The sequence below is a fragment of the Ruditapes philippinarum genome, unplaced genomic scaffold, assembly GCF_026571515.1.
Source record: "Ruditapes philippinarum isolate M1 unplaced genomic scaffold, ASM2657151v2 ctg4304_1_1_1_1, whole genome shotgun sequence".
In the NCBI taxonomy this organism is placed as follows: Eukaryota; Metazoa; Mollusca; class Bivalvia; order Venerida; family Veneridae; genus Ruditapes; species Ruditapes philippinarum.
The window spans coordinates 10,406-29,056 of NW_026862784.1; the positions used below are offsets into that span (position 1 = coordinate 10,406).

Here is an 18,651-nt window from a genome sequence, read left to right on the forward strand (position 1 = left end):
GGAGTTGCGTTCACAAGATTTCGGGACGTACGTACGGACGGACGGACGGACGGACGGACGTCCAAACCTTTTGGCTTTAGGCGCCATTTTCTTTGTTATTTTCTTTGTTTTCTTAAGGGCTACTAGCTTCTAAACCCTTTGATCACGGAACGAACCTATTGTTCTCTTTTGTTCTCTTTACTGTTATATAGCCCCTAAACCCAAAATGTTTGCTCGGACAGACGGACGGACGGACAAGTGCAACGCTATATGCTCCCACTTTGTGGGGTATAAAAATATAACGTATTTTCTCAAGTTTGATATTCTTGAAATATTTTGGATCATCTTGAGAAATGCAACTTTAAAGATTTCAATCTTTAGCGGCCTGTGTAATACTTTACAGACTATTGAATTTGTAATACATGTATAACAAACTGTTCAATTTGTGTGGCCTTATAAATCTGCACTTCTTGCACATACACCCAGATTTAAAACGGGACAACTCAGACACTTTGAGCACAGTGTAAATACAGGATAACGTTGATAACAAGTAAGTTTTCATACACAGAGTTTTCAATGATACTATAATTTTAATAAGGCAAATGTTAGAATGCAAAATACGCTAGGGAAATATATAGCTGACCTTTATTAGAGTGAATATTCGCTCAATTATTACGCCACATATATATTATTAAATTTATATGGCGGCTGCTTTGTGCCATTCTTGTTTTCGCCCCGCGACCCTGCGGTGGTTTTATTTATTTAAATTCGCCCGCGCCCCCGCTAATAGTCGTGTTTTCGTCCCACGACCCGCAGTGGTTTTATTTATTTAAATTCGCCCCGTGCCCCCCGCTAATAGTCGTGTTTTCGTCCCACGACCCCGCCGTTTTATTTAGGAATTAAATACTCCTATTACTTGTAATGAGGTACTGTCAGCACGTCTTATAAAATAAAAGTAACAAATCATCTTGCCCAAGCGATAATTTGTGAAACGAATATTGCCGGCTCGCCACGGCGAGCCGGTATTACGGTAGGATTTTACTGAGAAACAACCTAAAACTCCGAAGCTATCCAAAAATTTAATCGAAGCTTGGCTTCCAGCTTTCTTCAAAATTTATCTATCAGGGCTAGGATCCAAAATTATTTAGCCAATCAAATTTAATCTTACATAGCGTCAAAAAACCTTCAATTTTCACGCCATTTTTAAAAATCAGCAAGTATTGTTTTGAGCGCAAAGATACAAAGATGATTAAAATGTTTGTCTTCATGAATTCTTTTCAATAAATCATATTTACACTGACTTCTGATTTAGCGATTTCACCTGTTTTCTCTGTAGTAAGTTTTCGTTTGGTTAATTAACATAAGTGTACATCTGGTTCTGTGCATTTTTTATTTTTCCTTTTTTCCGGTCATTTTATCCTTTCCGGTATTTAGTATATGTATTTACTGGCCGGGATCCGGGACGCCCGGGATCCGGGATCGTATAAGATATGGAGGAAAAACCTAATGAACTATATTTGTGTTGATTGTTGTCGTAATGAAAGGCCATTAAACGTAAATTTTTTTTATTTTATATAATGAACGTTAAATTAATTTAACTTAGAATATAGATATATTTAGAGCTATTTATTAACAAACTTAAAATGCGGAAATCACAATACTTATAATTATATGCCTAATTAATTGGAAAAATCAAAGACTATTTTCTTGAATTGGTCAAATCCCGGGATCCCTATATGTTTTAAAACGATCCCAGCTTTTCTGAAAACTATATACTTGAACTGGCCAATCCGTGAGATCTATTTACATTTTAATACGATCCCGGCTTTTCTGAAAACTATATTCTTGAACTGGTCAATTCCCGGGATCCCTATATGTTTTAATAGGATCCCGGCTTATCTGAAAAACATCTTCTTAGACTGGTCAATTTCCGGGATCCCTATATTTTTTAATAGGATCCCGGCTTTTCTAGCTGAATTGATTGACAACTTGTGTTTACTTTAGGACTTGTGCCTCTCATTCCAATACTAAATAACATACATGTATTACAACTTAATTTTGTATAAAGAGACATCTTTATGAAATCTACCTATCTAACATTTTGTGGTCAAGGTCAACAGGCCATATAGTAAATGTGCAAAGACATAGGTTCTTCATTCTATCTGTTTACATGCACCTTCATATATACTCATACTCATCTTGGTTAAACTGAGAGAACTTTATATGTCACTTTCAGTCAATGAGTTTAAGATTTTGAATTTAGTGGCCCGAATTCCAGTTTTGAATTTATTCTACTAAATAATTAACAAAATTTTCTTAAATTTACACTGGCCTGAACTTATATACACTGGCCATCGGGCACCGGGCCAGTGTTGACTTCACTTTTATTTTGATGTTCGCTGAAGTCTCTTCAGCTAACAGAACTGTCATTTTTACATTTAAACACACCCCTTGAAAAAAACTACGAAGCGAGTCGCTACTAGCTTTTTTAAAAGCTAACCTTGTTTATCTCTACGGCAGATAAACAATTTTTTATCAGATGCACAGTTTGGCTTTCGTAGGGATAGTAGTACAGTCGACGCGGTATTTTTTTACATAACTTGATAGAACATGTTTTAACTAAAAAAAAGCGATTGCCATGCGCTTTCATAGATCTCACGAAAGCATTTGACTCTGTTTAACGCTTTATGGTTCAAATTGTTTAACATGGGTTTTGATGGAAAAATTTTAAAAATGTTCCAGGCTATGTATATTGTTGTTAAATCATGTATTAAGTATTGCAACACATTCACAGACTTTTTTGAAATTTTAATTGGTCTTCGTCAATGCCTAAATAATGCTCCGATTATGTTTGCATTTTTTTAGAGGACTTACATGTAGAACTATATTTACAAAACAGAATAAATTTTGGTTTGTCAATTTTTGAACTTTGTATCATTATTTCACTCAAATAATTAATTAATAAAACTTCGCCCCGCTGGGTCGCAAAGTGAGGTTTAAGAAATAAAAGGAGAAGAAGAAAAAGAAGAAGAAGAAGAAAAGAAGAAGACAAAGAAAAAGAAAATTTTATTTAATTTATACATTTAACTTCGCACCGCGCCCTGCTTATTATCGTGTTTTCGTCCCGCGACCCCACCGTTTTATTTCTTAAATCTCGCTTCGCGCCACGCGGGACGAAGTTTTATTTATTTTACTTTGCCCCACTCCCTCGCTAATAAGCGTTTTTCCGCTCCGCACCCCGCCATTTTAACGTGTTAATTTTCGAAAAAAACACGAATGGCACAAATCAGCCACCATTAATCTATATCATGATACAAACATATACTAGTGAGAAAAGAAAAACATGGCAGAAGTCCCTGTGCTGTGTACTTGCATACTTTAGATAACGTATTGAAGAGATTTCTGTGTGTTGAGTGTACAACTTATTATTATTATTATTATTATTATTATTATTATTAATTATTATTATTATTATTATTATTATTAATTATTATTATTATTATTATTATTATTATTTTATTATTATTATTATTATTATTATTATTCATGTTATTGTTATACATATCTTTAAGTCGTCTATTAAACAGTATTTAAAAACAGACAAAAGAAAAAGGCAACCTTAAGACAGTCTGTACTACAAGTCATGATGTTATTAATTTTATATATCTATGTTTAAATTTATTACAAAATGTAGATTCTATTATCTTGTAATTGTCTTCTTTTCAGTGTCGAACTATCACCTGATCTATTTTCCTCTTAGAGGTATGTTTATATCTATGTATTTTAGAACATTGAGCAGGTATAGTTATTCATGTCGCGTGCGAACCCCGGGCTCTTCAGTAGAGCAACGCACTAGTACCACGACCCCATTTCGCAGGACAGGGGATAACAGGGCAAAGAAGCCTGACCTTTAAATTTCGTCGTATCTGCAATTCCAGATCAATATTTGTTTCTAGAGTGGCCGAAAACATGTTAAGATCTTAGCGACGATTTTACCATATTGCAGGACCAGACTGGGATTCTAACCGGGATTCGAAATTCCTAAAATAAAAGTCGTGCTTTTGTCCAATGCTGTGTGTCTTGCTTACATCTGCATACGTGTCAGATTCCACAGTCTCATTATTCATTTTGCCTTTATCACATAATATAGGATAAATTAATTCCTAATGTTTTCTTGTTTTCATATTTTTTTACATTCGCTTCGATTTCCTCTGTTCTTCATTCTTTTATCATGTCTGGCGTTTTACAAACACTTTAATTACTTTATGTATACATATTCTGCTCTCCGGTAAATAGCCCTGATATCCCATACAGTATGAATTTTTCACTGGACAAATTTTAAAATAAAGTAATAAATGTACAATTTGAAACTTCAACAATGGGATTCAGGTGAGGGATCTAGGACTTTCGATGTCTTCTTTTTTCTGTTATTAATAGCAAATATGTATTCATGCTCATTATGGAATAACTGTGTTCGATTTGTTTTGCAATTTTTTATACTAATTTCTTCATTTTGACATTTATCATATTCATTACGGGCGTGGACGCGTGACAGGTTATCCCGGGTTATCACGGTTTCTAATTCACTGTTTACGTTCTAGGACGTGGCCAAGCGTTAAGATATTTATTTGCGGATAATGGAATCGACTACAAAGAAGAGGATTGTGGAAAGGACTGGGTCAAAACATATAAACCAAAAATGGTATGTAAAAATATGTTTTCTCTATAGTAAATGATATTAAACTAAGTGAATAAGGGCGACAAACCATTTTTTCTAGGGTCCAACTATCAAACCATCAACAATGCCAATTCTCCTGGTCATGTTGCTTTGGTTAGAAATTTAAAACTTAAAACATGTAAAGAAGATCCTCTATATTTGTACAAAATCAATTTGGCAACGGAATTGGTCAAGTAGTTATATGTTGTTTTTTTCTCCACAACAGGAAATGATTTATTAATGGAATAATTAAATAATATAATAATTGAATGAATAAAGGAATAATTCCAAATTCAAAGCTATTTTTATTTCCGTATGCATGTATTGGTTGACTGGTGGTTTCAACATCATTCATGATTGGTTTTAAATTTCTATTAAAATCTTGGTTTAATCGACAACTTTTTGTCAAATTTTACATATTAAGCAACTGCTGCAAACTTGTTACATGACTTTCCTCTTTCTGAATATGTCTTTGTGAATTATGTGTTTTATTTTTCCAGCCATTTGGTCAATCGCCTTTATTGAAAGATGGCGACTTTGAAGTGGCCCAGTCGAACACCATTATGCGTCATCTGGGGAGAAAACATGGTAAGATATTGTTACAATATATTTAGCATAGTTATGGATGCATGATGGGCAAATATGTTTTCAGAAACAAATCTTGAGAAACTTGTTCTAAGATTTTAAGAAAAATAAAAATATGTAAGATGCAAGTAATAGTTTACATGTTGTGTGCAATTAATGACTGATTTTGCATAAGGTATTTTTATGCCCCCACAATGTGGGAGCATATAGCGTTGCACTTGTCCGTCCGTCCGTCCGTCAGTCAGTCCGTCCGTACGTCCCGAAATCTTGTGAACGCAACTCCTCTTAAACCGGATGGCAGATTTTGCTTAAACTTACAGGGATGAACAACCTTAATGTGTAGATGGTAGTAAAGGAAGGAATTTTCGCTGCGACCAAATTTAACAGAATTATGGCCCTTTGTTGATTTTTTCACTAGATACTATGTAGAAATTTTGTGAACGCAACTCCTCTTAAACCGGATGGCAGATTTTGCTTAAACTTACAGGGATGAACAACCTTAATGTGTAGATGGTAGTAAAGGAAGGAATTTTCGCTGCAACCAAATTTAACAGAATTATGGCCCTTTGTTGATTTTTTCACTATATACTATGTAGAAATTTTGTGAACGCAACTCCTCTTAAACCGGATGGCAGATTTTGCTTAAACTTACAGGGATGAACAACCTTAAGGCGTAGATGGTAGTAAAGGAAGGAATTTTCGCTGCGACCAAATTTTACAGAATTATGGCCCCTTGTTGATTTTTTCACTATATACTATGTAGAAATTTTGTGAATGAAACTCCTCTTAAACTGGATGGCAGATTTTGCTTAAACTTCCAGGGATGAACAACCTTAATGTGTAGATGGTAGTAAAGGAAGGAATTTTTGCTGCGACTAAATTTAACAGAATTATGGCCCTTTGTTGATTTTTTCACTCTATACTATGTAGAAATTTTGTGAACGCAACTCCTCTTAAACCGGATGGCAGATTTTGCTTAAACTTACAGGGATGAACAACCTTAATGTGTAGATGGTAGTAAAGGAAGGAATTTTTGCTGCGACCAAATTTAACAGAATTATTGCCCTTTGTTGATTTTTCAATATATACTATATAAAAATTTTGTGAACACAACTCCTCTTAAACCGGATGGCAGATTTTGCTTAAACTTCCAGGGATTAACAACCTTAATGTGTAGATGGTAGTAAAGGAAGGATTTTTTGCTGCGACCAAATTTAACAGAATTATGGCCCTTTGTTGATTTTTAGTTTTCAACTTGTGGCACATGTAGTCCAAAAAATATTTGACCTAGAGTCATAAGATTGACAGAACAGTGGCGTGTGGGGGCATCAGTGTCCTATGGACACATTTCTAGTTTTTATATATTTTGACCACTTTTTAGTAATTTATGTGGATTGTAAGTGCCGTTTACAATGTACAAATTGGCGTTTGCAATGTACAAATTACTTTCTTTGTCCACTTCACAATATTTTACTTTTAAATACATTTTCAAAAAAATCATGAAAAATCATGAATCTAGTGTAATTCTGCTTTAGACATTTTGATTCGTCTGGCCTCCTCTCTGACATCAAGTCGCAAGTTTTGACCCTGGCTGTGAGTTTGAAATCTTCCAAGGCGAATTATTTCGTATTACAAAGCTATTAAGCTAGAATACGGAAAATGGACCTTCTCAGGTGTGGATTTTCAGACGGACTAGTCTCTTTAATTAAGTTTTGTTTGGAAAATATCATATGTTTACTTTCTTTCTACACAGGACTGTACCCGAGTGATTTACAAGAGGCAGCCAAAGTTGATATGATCACCGATCACATAGAGGACATCAGAGGCCCGTATGTTAGAATGATCTATCAAAATTATGTACGTAACATTTTGCTTTCAACTGAAAAAAAAGGATTTGAAAATGTAAAAAAAAAAGTTTGTGGATTATTGTATGGTTTCCTAGGCTGCTTGCCGATGGTCCTATGTTGGGGTATGCGTTCTTTGTATGCCGCTCTTTCCTCGTTCATCTTGCTTTTCATATTCTGCCGAAGTGACAATATACGGGCAATATTTCACGAGAAGCACAAGTCCGTTGTTTATGTGGTCTAGCAAATCTACCAGGGTTGAATAAATATCCCAATTTAGAAATAGCACCGACTCTTTCATAATAGTCCTCCTCTATCCTCTATCATATGGTCGAACCATGCAACAATTTAATTACTAGTAGATCCAGCTATTTTATACCGATCACATTATTATAGTTATACCGATTTCGACTGGTTAAAAGTTCAGTATTAGCATCAGTATCTCAACCCGAGCTTGAAATGGTATTTCCGCTAAATGACCTAAAGAGTTTCGTATGACTTCTATTTTATTAAGTTTAGCCCATTAATTTTTTTCTCGTTTAGGGCACACGCGTTGTTTTACTTGGGGAACATTCGCAGCTTTTCATGGAATGGCACGAACCTGTCATATTGCAGGTTCCTAAAAATTGCAGACTGAAAAACAAATCTGCGGGTGTTTCCTTAATTCAATTTAACCATGCCATGTTTAATGTTAACTATTTGCTTCAGTCGGTGCGTTAGGGGTATGTGGTCCGAAGCTTGCAGTCACCACTTGCGTCCATGGACAGACTCAATCAACCTGAGTCTGCGTCATTTTCACCTATGCCGTTTTGGGCGTTCTTTTGGTGATTCTGTTTTTCTCAATTCTTATTTAACCAAATCATGTATAGCTATAATTTACCTGCCTTAATTTCCTTCTAATCTATGTGACATACATGTTTTACATTCTGCGTGTCAAAGTTTCCTTCAAGAGAACATTAAGTAACATATTTTAACCTAAGATGTGATTGATTTTTACGAAGGACGGATTTAGGGGTAAAGTTTGAGAACATAAAATAGGGACAGCTACACTATCTTTCAAAGCTTATCTTAGTTTGTTTAATTTGTTTAGGCCTTACAAACGAAACTTTCGTTTAAACGGTACATTTTATCACTAGCTGCTTTAATTGAATCATTGACTTTAATTGGTCCGGAGCTGACGCTGTTTTTCTGCTCACATATATAACCATCGTAGATAAGAACAAAGTCTGTGTTATACAGCTTCAGTTTATTTTGGAACTACACTTAAATGACAGTTTTTAATAAATCACCGTTGAGGACTGTCAGATAGTGTAGCACTTCCTTTAAATGTCCTCACACTGCAAAGTGAAGATATTCCCTGCTTTATATAATTACAATTACACGTGATTTGATCCATATCACATTCAATTCTATACAAATACTCTTTTGAAATAAAATACGTGTATTCATTTAAGAGATGTCAAAGGCGCAAACCATAATAGCTCGGCTTTGTGCGGGAAAATGTAGTTAATTTCCAACGTTACTCCTCGCCATCCCCAACCACCAGTGATGGGGTCAGTATGTTTGTGAAATTTACAAGGATCTTCTGGCCTGATGTAAAACCTTATTACATGTTAATGAACATTTCTGTGTGTATATTCATGGTAATTTTCAGAAATAAGATTGGCTTAAAAGTATTTTCTCTTCTTTCTTCAGGAAAATGGAAAAGATGACTATGTGAAAAGTCTTCCCGAAAAACTGGGGTATATCGAGGTATGTGTTTTAGTTACACTTTTATGCTTGTTTTCGATTTTAGTAATAATGTGTGGACTGGCAGCTGGAACCTCCGTGCATCAGCAAGCCTAAACTGTCTTCTTTTGTCTTACTTTGTCACAATTTAATTTGTCATACCCAGAATACCGCTGTACTTTTCATCATGCTTGATTTTTTTTTAAATATGTTATATGTTTATTATATTATTTAATCGGATTAATATACAGACTTATTTTGCTCTTTTAGAACCTGTTCAAAAAGTGGGGGACTGAATACATTACAACGAAGGTATGTTTTGATTACTTGCATTTTGCGATTTTCTTTTCTTTGACGATTTGTTAGGATAATTTTCGAACTACAGAAAAAACACACCTTAGAGTGTTCGCCACTGTATGGAAGTAATACAAATGTACTGTTACCAACAAAAAGAATTCGGTATCCGCAAATTATTCTTTAAACTATATTTTTGGAGTAATGCATTTTTTAATTTAGATGTTGTAACAGACGAGTGTTAACACCACATGCGGTCCTCTTGTTGTCATATGTTTAGATACAACTTAAATGTTACTGCGAGATTGGTGTTTGATCAATCTGAATATTGTCAATAATAAGGCAAGATAGAAACTGATGTAGGAAAAATTTGAAATCTGAATTGCTAAATGCCAATATAAGTTTCTCAAAAGGATTATCGCAGTGCACAAAAAGGACTGAGTTTCAAATATCAACTTGCTAAATGCATTTATACACCGAAGAAATATTGGCATGACTGAAGAGGCTCAAAAAATGTCTGTTTACAATTAGAAAAGTTTTAAAGGAATGCTATATGAGCAGAGGATCCAAGTGTTAGTAATGATTAAATAATGATTGATATTGGAAATACTAAAAATTCAATGGTATTTCGTACAAAATAAGTAAAACAAAATCACAAAATTGTAAAACATGATGAAGAATTGCGCATTTTGAGCACTCAAATTCTTTACGGAAAGCCATTCTGACATGCTAGTTGAGAAATACGAAATCACCCTTGTTTGGTGACAAATGCAAGTAGACTTTGCTGCACACAGAGGAATCTCGAGTGTTCTGCCAACTAATATTATATTTATTCACAAATGTACATCATTATGGTGATCCATGAAATTTTCGATATACAATGTAAGTCATTAGAACTTATTAAACTCTATTGAATAATTTTGTTATATACTGTTTTTTTTTTTTTTTTTTTTTTTTTTTTTTTTTTTTTCATAATTTAATCTTCATTTTTTTCAGATATCATTTGCTGATTATATTCTTTTTGATCTACTCGACATTCTTCTAATATTGTCCCCTACCTGCCTAGACGCATTACCGACACTCAAAGCTTACTACGATCGCATGGCTTCACGACCTAACCTAAAGAAATATCGGGAAACAGAGGAATTTAAGAAGATGCCCGTCAATGCAAACGGAAAACAGTAAATATACAGGAAATGACGTCGTCCAAGACGGCAGTGATATTGAACAATAACAGTTTTTCTGAAACAGCATCATTAACAAAGTGAACATCTTAATCAGTTGCTAGTGTGCACGTGAAAACTACTATTTTATTAACGTATGCCCGTTTATTGTTACATGTTATAAAATTCCCATGGTCTGCAGAAAGAAACTGATTCCTGTTTTGAACATATTCTTAAGATCATTCATTAAATAATCATCTATCATTAATTATTTTATGTTAATAGTTACTTTTGCTATATTTTTGTCAAAATCATGCGATGTTAAAGATATATAAAGAATGTTGCTGTTGATGATATGCGTTATATTCAGTTACATTTACCAAGTTTATTAGTACAACAGTAAATGCACGAAGAAACATAAGCAAATACAAAGTTTAAGACTGTTTTGTATGATTAGTTGTATGTAGATTCTATATTTTTAAAAATAGTTTAGTTTTATTTGAAAATGTTATTAAAAACGCTGTAAAAAGTATTAATATATGAGGTTTATAACAAAAACAACGATGACGGAAGAAAGTCAGTTTCATCCGGATTTTAGTTGCCACTAGAGTAACGTGAGAAGAAGTTATGCAACTGTCACCTACTATTTCAAGTTGAATGAATAAGGACTGGTTATATCTCATAAATTGATGGATGTACTTGATATACGGTATTTACTGTAAGTCAGTTGAGGAGTTTTCTTCAACGTCAAATTTATTCACTTGCAAACATCTAAAATTTTACATGCGTTATTATGACGGCTATAACTCACGTTAATACCATGGAGGTATATGGCCCAACAATTTATAATCTGTTGATCAGAAGGTATGACAATACCATAAAACAACAACGTGTTTTCATGGAAAACTCGATTTTGGGTAATTCCAAGGGTTTTCACCAATTTTGGTTAACTTTTTCCTTCATACGGGTTTTCACCCATCCTCTTTTGAGGCATCAAATACTGAAATAAATGCCCTATTTAGGCCCCCAAACACTGTTTTTCGTTTGAGAAATGTTGTTAAGAAATGACCACTTTTCGGCTCCGCCACCTATAAAAATGGTACCTCACGGGAGTGCAAGATGGGGGACGTGTCCTCTTCTGTTTGGGGGAGGGGGGTTGAAGGAGGGAGTATGCCCCAACATCGCCAAGGCAATCTTGTGAGAGGCTGGGAGTGAGCTAAGGTCGGTCTCAAAGTAACATGTAACCAACGCTGAAAATCCTTATACTCTGTCTCAATCCATTTAGAAGTTGCAGCACATTGAAAATCAGTGTTGGTGAAAAAAAAAACACGCATTGATTTTTGGCAATTTTGAGACGTCCCCCGTTGCCACGGTAACAAGGAATTTTACATTGAGTATGCTGTTATAAAGGCTATGATCCAGTCAACATTTGTGCCAGTTTGATCTGTATTGAAGCATTTTTTATAGTTTCATATCCCCACACCTCCGACCCATACAATGATATTAATTGGTTTGACCATACTGTGAATCAACTGTAACTGAATATAAATTGGCAATCACAGTTTTTTGGGGGTTTTTTGGTGTTTTTCTTTTAAATAGTTAATTATAAAATATTAAATACGGCCTTCCAAGCTTGATCTGTCAAGTGCTTTTTTGTTTTATCAAATTTACCATTAAAATCATCAACAGCTTCTAGCGGCGTATTATTGAAAGAAAATACAGACTTACATCTTAATTTAGCTCGAGAAAATATAACAATTTTTATTTTATCAGTGTTTACAGTTAAAGGCTGCAATTTACAGTACTCAAGCATACATTTATCAGCAATCAAAGCACTGAATGTACTGATGGGGAGGCTATGACAGAATGTTTCAGACTTATTGTTTCTTTTCTTTTTGCTTAAAATGTGCTGTTAAAAAAGAAGATATGCACATTGGGCTATTTATCGTTCAACCATTCATATATATGGTTAATATGGTTGACTTTTCATTTTGTTAATATTACAGAACATTTCATTGAGGTCTACATTCGGATTGTTAATCATGCAAATTTTGAAAAACCTAAAAACCATTTATAAATGACATACCAGCAGGCATGACGACTGTTTGTAGCAACGCTATATGTCGCAACGCCGCTATATGTCGCAACTAACGCTAAATGTCGCAACGCTGACGCTATACGTCGCAATCAACGCTATATGTCGCAATCGCCTACCGCTAAATGTTGCAACGTTGCCGATATATGTCGCACAAAAATCGATTGCCGCTAAATGTCGCAACCCCTTGACGCTAAATGTCGCACTTGGTAGGAAAGTAACAGATGAAACTGAGACAAAAAGTAAGTGTTAAAACATTTAAAGTTTATACCATTAACACATGAAAACATATCCTAGTAACCAAACAAAAGTTGTATTTCGCGGTCTATGGCAAAAACCTTATATGGCCATAGAAACTGTTTTTGACAAAAGGGATGGATTTGGTTCTCAACCACGTACCAGGTGTGAGAATGTCTTTCTCACAAAATGCATCAACAAAACATTTGGATATACATGTAAATTTTACATATATAATTTGACATAACTGAGCAAACCGCTTGTTAATGCTAAGGGGGAACTATATCTTAATATATATTTTATATTATACCTATTCATAATCCGACTAGATAGGCTTTACTACATCTAAGTATTAAATAATAGCCAATTGATCTGTTGATCGATATTCGTAACTATGCGGTGTATTGATTAAGGTTTAAGACAGAATTGTTATACTTTCATTACTTTTTATATTTATCTCAATATTTCGTTGGGAATATTAATGAATCAATATACTATTGGAAATGTTGACTGCCTACTGCTTACTGTCAACTGTTTACTGTCAACTGCTTACGACTTACTACTTATTATTCACTGCTTATAGCATTAAAATAAAAATTGACGATCTATTACAACTGTATTGGTCAAAAAATTATTCTGTTGCCGAAAAAGTTGCCGTTCTGGAGGTCATGCACAATATAGTGCAGTGTTATATAGGCCTTGATGTTGGGTAAACCCTTTAGCGATGTGGTTGAGGTGTCCGCCTACGGACCAAGAGGTCTGTTGTTCAAAACCCGGTTGGACCCTTCGTATTTTTCTGCCTTCTTATTTACTTAAATGGTGTCAGAAGTGTTTGACGGACTCATGCGGTAAGCAGGGAGTGACATTCAGGAGAGCTGGCTAGCTCTGAAAAGTAAAGAGGGGGGAGTGTATTGGTTGTAGGTATATAGACCACTTCCATCAGCCTTGCTGTTAGATTAACCCTTTAACGACGTGGTTGAGGTGTCCGTGTACGGACCAAAAGGTTTGTGGTTCAAAACCCGGTTGGACCCTTGGTATTTTTCTGCCTCCTTATTTACTTTAATAGTTTACAGGTACATATATATTCTTAGAACAACATTTAAAGGAATTCACTGATAAATTAATAAATGCATGGACTATAACATGAATTCCATAAACGACAGCCAACTTACTGTCTACTTCTGACTAGCTACTGCCTACTGTTAACTGCGTACTGCTTACTGTCAACTGCTTACTGTCAATTGCCTACTGTCAACTGCTTACTCCCCCACTAGAAAACAACAACAATTAGATAAATAAATAAATACAAAAATGAATAAAAATAAATAAATAGAGGTATTCTTTTATCCGTTTACATATAGAGGTTATAGGCTGACCCATGAAAAAAATAGAGAAACTAAAAATCAAGCCAAAAAGAAATTTGTTTATCATATACTTATAAGTGAAATATTGAGAAATACTGATGAAATAAAATGCGTATTTTCAATTTTAGTATTTTCACTGTAAAAAGCTATTTTTCACTGTAGTGAAATATATTTTCCGTATTTTCCATGCTGTCTTGTCGGACTACTTTCTTCTAAATTCAGACCAAACACATAATTTAAGGAGAATTCTTTCAAATTGTAATGTCAAAAAAAAAGAAGAGAAATCTATATGATAAACAGAAAATTCAAGTTTTTTTCTATAAATACAGGATTTATTATCATCTTGTGGTATGGAAATTATCATATTTCATTCATGGCTACCGCCACTAATAAAATAATTATTGTCTTGCCACTAGATGAAAATAAATCCTGTATTTATAGAAAACACTTGAATATCCTCCATGACTTATGTCATAATATTTTCAAAAGCAACCAGACATAAGATCGTGTGTATGAGATATCTAGATGTATACACATGTATTAATAATTATAATTCAATAAGCATGTACCGAATGTTCATTTTTTCTTGTGTGCGACAAATTCAGAATAATTCAAATATCGTTTGAATTATACATCCAATTTGTCGTTAGATAAATCATTAAAGGGTTATATTATATGACAACATATATACGTTTGTGACGTTTTCTTATTGTAGCCTCGTTTTATTGTAATTGAAACATGCTCACGTTTTTGACGTTTTGATATTGTAGCCTCGTTTTAAAACTGACATGGTTACGTTTGTGACGTTTTCTTATTGTTGCCTCGTTTTCGTCGTTACACGGTTGCGTTTGGGATGTTTTTTCTTTAGCCTCATTTTCATTGTTTCATAGATACGTTTGTGACGTTTTCTTACTGTAGCCTCGTTTTCAGCTCTAAGTTTGCTTAGCATCGCTTTCATCGAAACAGGGTTTATTTAAGTCACGTTTTCATCAGAAAACGAATGCGTTTGTGAATGGTAATATTATGTTCACATTTACATGTATTAAGTTGTAACATTGAAAATGAAATTACGAGAAGAAGATGTTACAAACGTATCTATATTACGATAATAACAAGAAAACAACAAGAAAACTTCACAAACGGCATGTTACAATGCAAACGAGACTACAATGACAAAACGTAACAAATGTACTAGAATCTATTAGACTGTAACAAAACGCGTAACAAACATATCTATGTAACGATGAAAACGAAGCATATAAGAAAAATATAATCTATCCCATTCGCTTTAGTATAGTTGGCCCAGAAAGAAGTCCCAAAACCGCACTGACATACTCGTATGTTTACATTTTGGAAATGAATAATTTTGCGATTTATGTCGCCAGAATAAGGCCACTGCCTCCAAACTGACAGAGGTCCAAACAGGAATGTTTCTACCACATATTAAAATTATATTAAAATCACTTTCAAGTTTTTTGTTTGCATCTGCGTGATGACATCATCTGCATACTTAGACAAGACAAAAGTTCCAATAAAAATGATGATAAAATTTATCATACTTTACAACGTGCTTCTATTTGTGCATTTTATCTATAGTTTTATATTTAAAGTCAAAGTGTTAAAAAATTGTTACGTTTTAACAAGATTCTTGTCATTCAGCATATTGCAGATGTGATAAATGTGAGGAACGAACAACTCTGCTTCGAAATAATTTAGAAATATCAAAAATTGAACCATGGTGAAGTTAAAATGAGACTACGATACATTAAGTTAACAAATGTATCAGTGTTACGAGGAAAAAGAGGATAAAACATATAAGGGAGAATATGAGATAATAATTTAATGTCATGAACGTACGTGTTCGTGCTCATGTAAATCAGGAAATAGAGTAACCATTCACAAACGTGTCCTTCTTTCGATCAAAACGAGAATATACACGTAATTAGAAAATTTCACAAACGTAACCATATTGCAATACAAACGAGGCTACGTAAAGGAAACGTGACCAACGTAACTATGAAAACGAGGCTACAGTAAAGAAACGTCACAAACGAATCCATGTATTAGTGAAAACGTGCTTTACAGAGAGAAAACGTCATAAACGTTACCATGTTACGATGAGAACGAGGCTACAGAAGGTAAACGTCACAAACGTAACCATAACGAGGCTACAGTAAAGAAATGTCACAAACGTAACCATGTAACAATGAAAACGAGGCTACAGTAAGAAACGTCACAAACGTAACCATGTAACAATGAAAACGAGGCTACAGTAAAGAAACGTCACAAACGTAATCATGTAACAATGAAAACGAGGCTACAATAAAGAGACGTCACAAACGTAACTTTGTAACAATGAAAACGAGGCTACAGTAAAGAAATGTCATAAAACGTAACCATGTAACAATGGAAACGAGGCTATAGTAACAAACGTCACAAACGTAACCATGTAACAATGAAAAAGAGGCTACAGTAAGGAAACGTCACAAACGTATCCGCGTTACAGTGAAAACGAGGCAACAGTAAAGAAACGTCACAAACGTATTCGCGTTACAGTGAAAACGAAGCAACAGTAAGGAAACGTCACAAACGTATTCGCGTTACAGTGAAAACGAGGTTACAGTAAGGAAACATCACACACGTATCCGCGTTACAGTGAAAACAAGGCAACAGTAAGGAAACGTCACAAACATATCCGCGTTACAGTGTAAACAAGGCAACAGTAAGGAAACGTTACAAACGTATTCGCGATACAGTTAAACGCAGGAAAAAAGACTATAGTAACCCTATTATAATGAAAACGAGGCTACAATAAGGAAATGTGACACTGAAAACCAGGCTGCAATAAGGAAAACTTTACAAAAGTATTTCATGTAATGGTAAAACAAGGCAAATGTATCATTATAAAAATGAAAATGATACTTCATTATGAAAACGCCACAAACGAAACCTTGTTGAAGTAAAAATGAAGCTACAATATCAAACAATTACAAAAGTATCCATGTAACGGAGAAAAAACGAGGCTTAAACAAAGCGCAGTATAATATGAGAAATTGGACACAGTACTTCGGATATCAAAATATTGTTGTATCCCTTGTCGTATAACGGAAAGAGAACAAACTGATGTTTCACATTTTATTACTCAATACATAAGTATATATCTGCTAAGGACAAATACCAAATTCGAATTACCTAGACTGGGCTATTCGACCACTATTTATAATGACAGCTATTAACATAAAATGTTAAGATATAGTTCCCCCTTAGCATTAACAAGCGGTTTGCTCAGTTATGTCAAATAATATAACAAATATATATGTATATCCAAATGCTTTTGTTGATGCATTTTGTGAGAAAGACATCTTCAAAGAGAAAGTTTGATCTCACACCTGGTACGTGGTTGAGAACCAAATCCATCCCTTTAATCTAAAACCGTTTCTATGGCCATACAAGGTTTTGCCATAGACTGCAAAATATAACTTTTGTTTGGTTACTAGGATATGTTTTCATGTGTTAATGATATAAACTTTAAATGTTTTAACACTTACTTTTTGTGTCAGTTCCATCTGTTACTTTCCTACCAAGTGCGACATTTAGCGTCAAGGGGTTGCGACATTTAGCGGCAATCGATTTGTGTGCGACATATATCGGCAACGTTGCGACATTTAGCGGTAGGCAATTGCGACATATAGTGTTGATTGCGACATATAGCGTCAGCGTTGCGACATTTAGCGTTAGTTGCGACATATAGCGGCGTTGCGACATATAGCGTTGCTACACTGTTCATTAAAAGATCATAATACCATTTTACAACTGACGGTTTCTTATCAAAATATTCTAGGAATGTTCATCATAAATACTTTATGTCATTTTAATATCATTGAATGATAATAACAACTGCAAGTTAAGCAACATTTTAAATGAATATAAAAATTAAATGTACCATAACTGAGATCAATAAGACACTGTCTTGTGATGAGTATTAATATTCATGCTCTACGGACAGAAAGTTGTCTTCTCTCGAATAAAATCACGTTTCAGAAAATTATTCCCATTTCATTACTCGTCGCTGACTTTGACGGATTATATTAAAGCTTAATATTTCTTGAAAATATACATATCTGCAAAGTTTATTCAAAATTGAATCAACCTAAGTGAAAATTGATCAGGAAGTTATATCTTCTTTTTCTTTCTTCTGGTAGTTAATCGATAGATTTTAAATCTCACTAGCTTGGAATATATACTGCGGAAAATCTGTTGTTAACAGGGTGTGCGGTTATTACGTAGGGTTTTCCTTGTCGACCATTTCCCGCAAAAAGATGAGAACATAGAAGCGTCAGTGCTATGAATGGTGTTAAAAATAGCGTGTTTTGGATGTTTTTGTTGAAACTTCTCCAAATCCCTCCAGATGTATGCACGTCGAGGAGAAAGCACACGGCAGGTCAAGGTCAAGTCATCTCAAGTACCAGAGGTGATTGGTTGACCTGTCGTAACTTACTCTGGAGGTTTGGCGCTAATAAATGCCGTTTTTGTTGTCGTCAGTCAGGAAGTTGATGCCTTGACAGTACTGTCGTCTCCTTTACCACTAACGAACGAAGAATGGTTATCCCGGTGCCGAGAATAAATGAACTTAAAACACACACTC

General features: G+C 34.4%; 1 protein-coding gene across 1 annotated transcript; it reads left to right on the top strand.

Annotated features, from left to right (window-relative positions):
• The first annotated feature begins 425 nt into the window (after nucleotides 1–425).
• LOC132720217 (glutathione S-transferase P-like) lies at nucleotides 426–10,753 on the top strand. Its single transcript, XM_060704294.1, has 8 exons — nucleotides 426–529; nucleotides 3,706–3,741; nucleotides 4,581–4,681; nucleotides 5,197–5,284; nucleotides 7,035–7,138; nucleotides 8,821–8,877; nucleotides 9,124–9,165; nucleotides 10,144–10,753. Coding segments are annotated over exons 1-8 (618 nt in total). The 5' UTR covers nucleotides 426–528; the 3' UTR covers nucleotides 10,333–10,753.
• The last annotated feature ends 7,898 nt before the right edge of the window (nucleotides 10,754–18,651 follow it).

Bases quoted from the DNA above. Each gene is read 5' to 3' on its own strand.
- LOC132720217 (XM_060704294.1), top strand. The intron at 4,682-5,196 runs GTATGTAAAAAT...TTATTTTTCCAG, and splicing joins AAACATATAAACCAAAAATG to CCATTTGGTCAATCGCCTTT. The intron at 8,878-9,123 runs GTATGTGTTTTA...TTGCTCTTTTAG, and splicing joins AAAAACTGGGGTATATCGAG to AACCTGTTCAAAAAGTGGGG.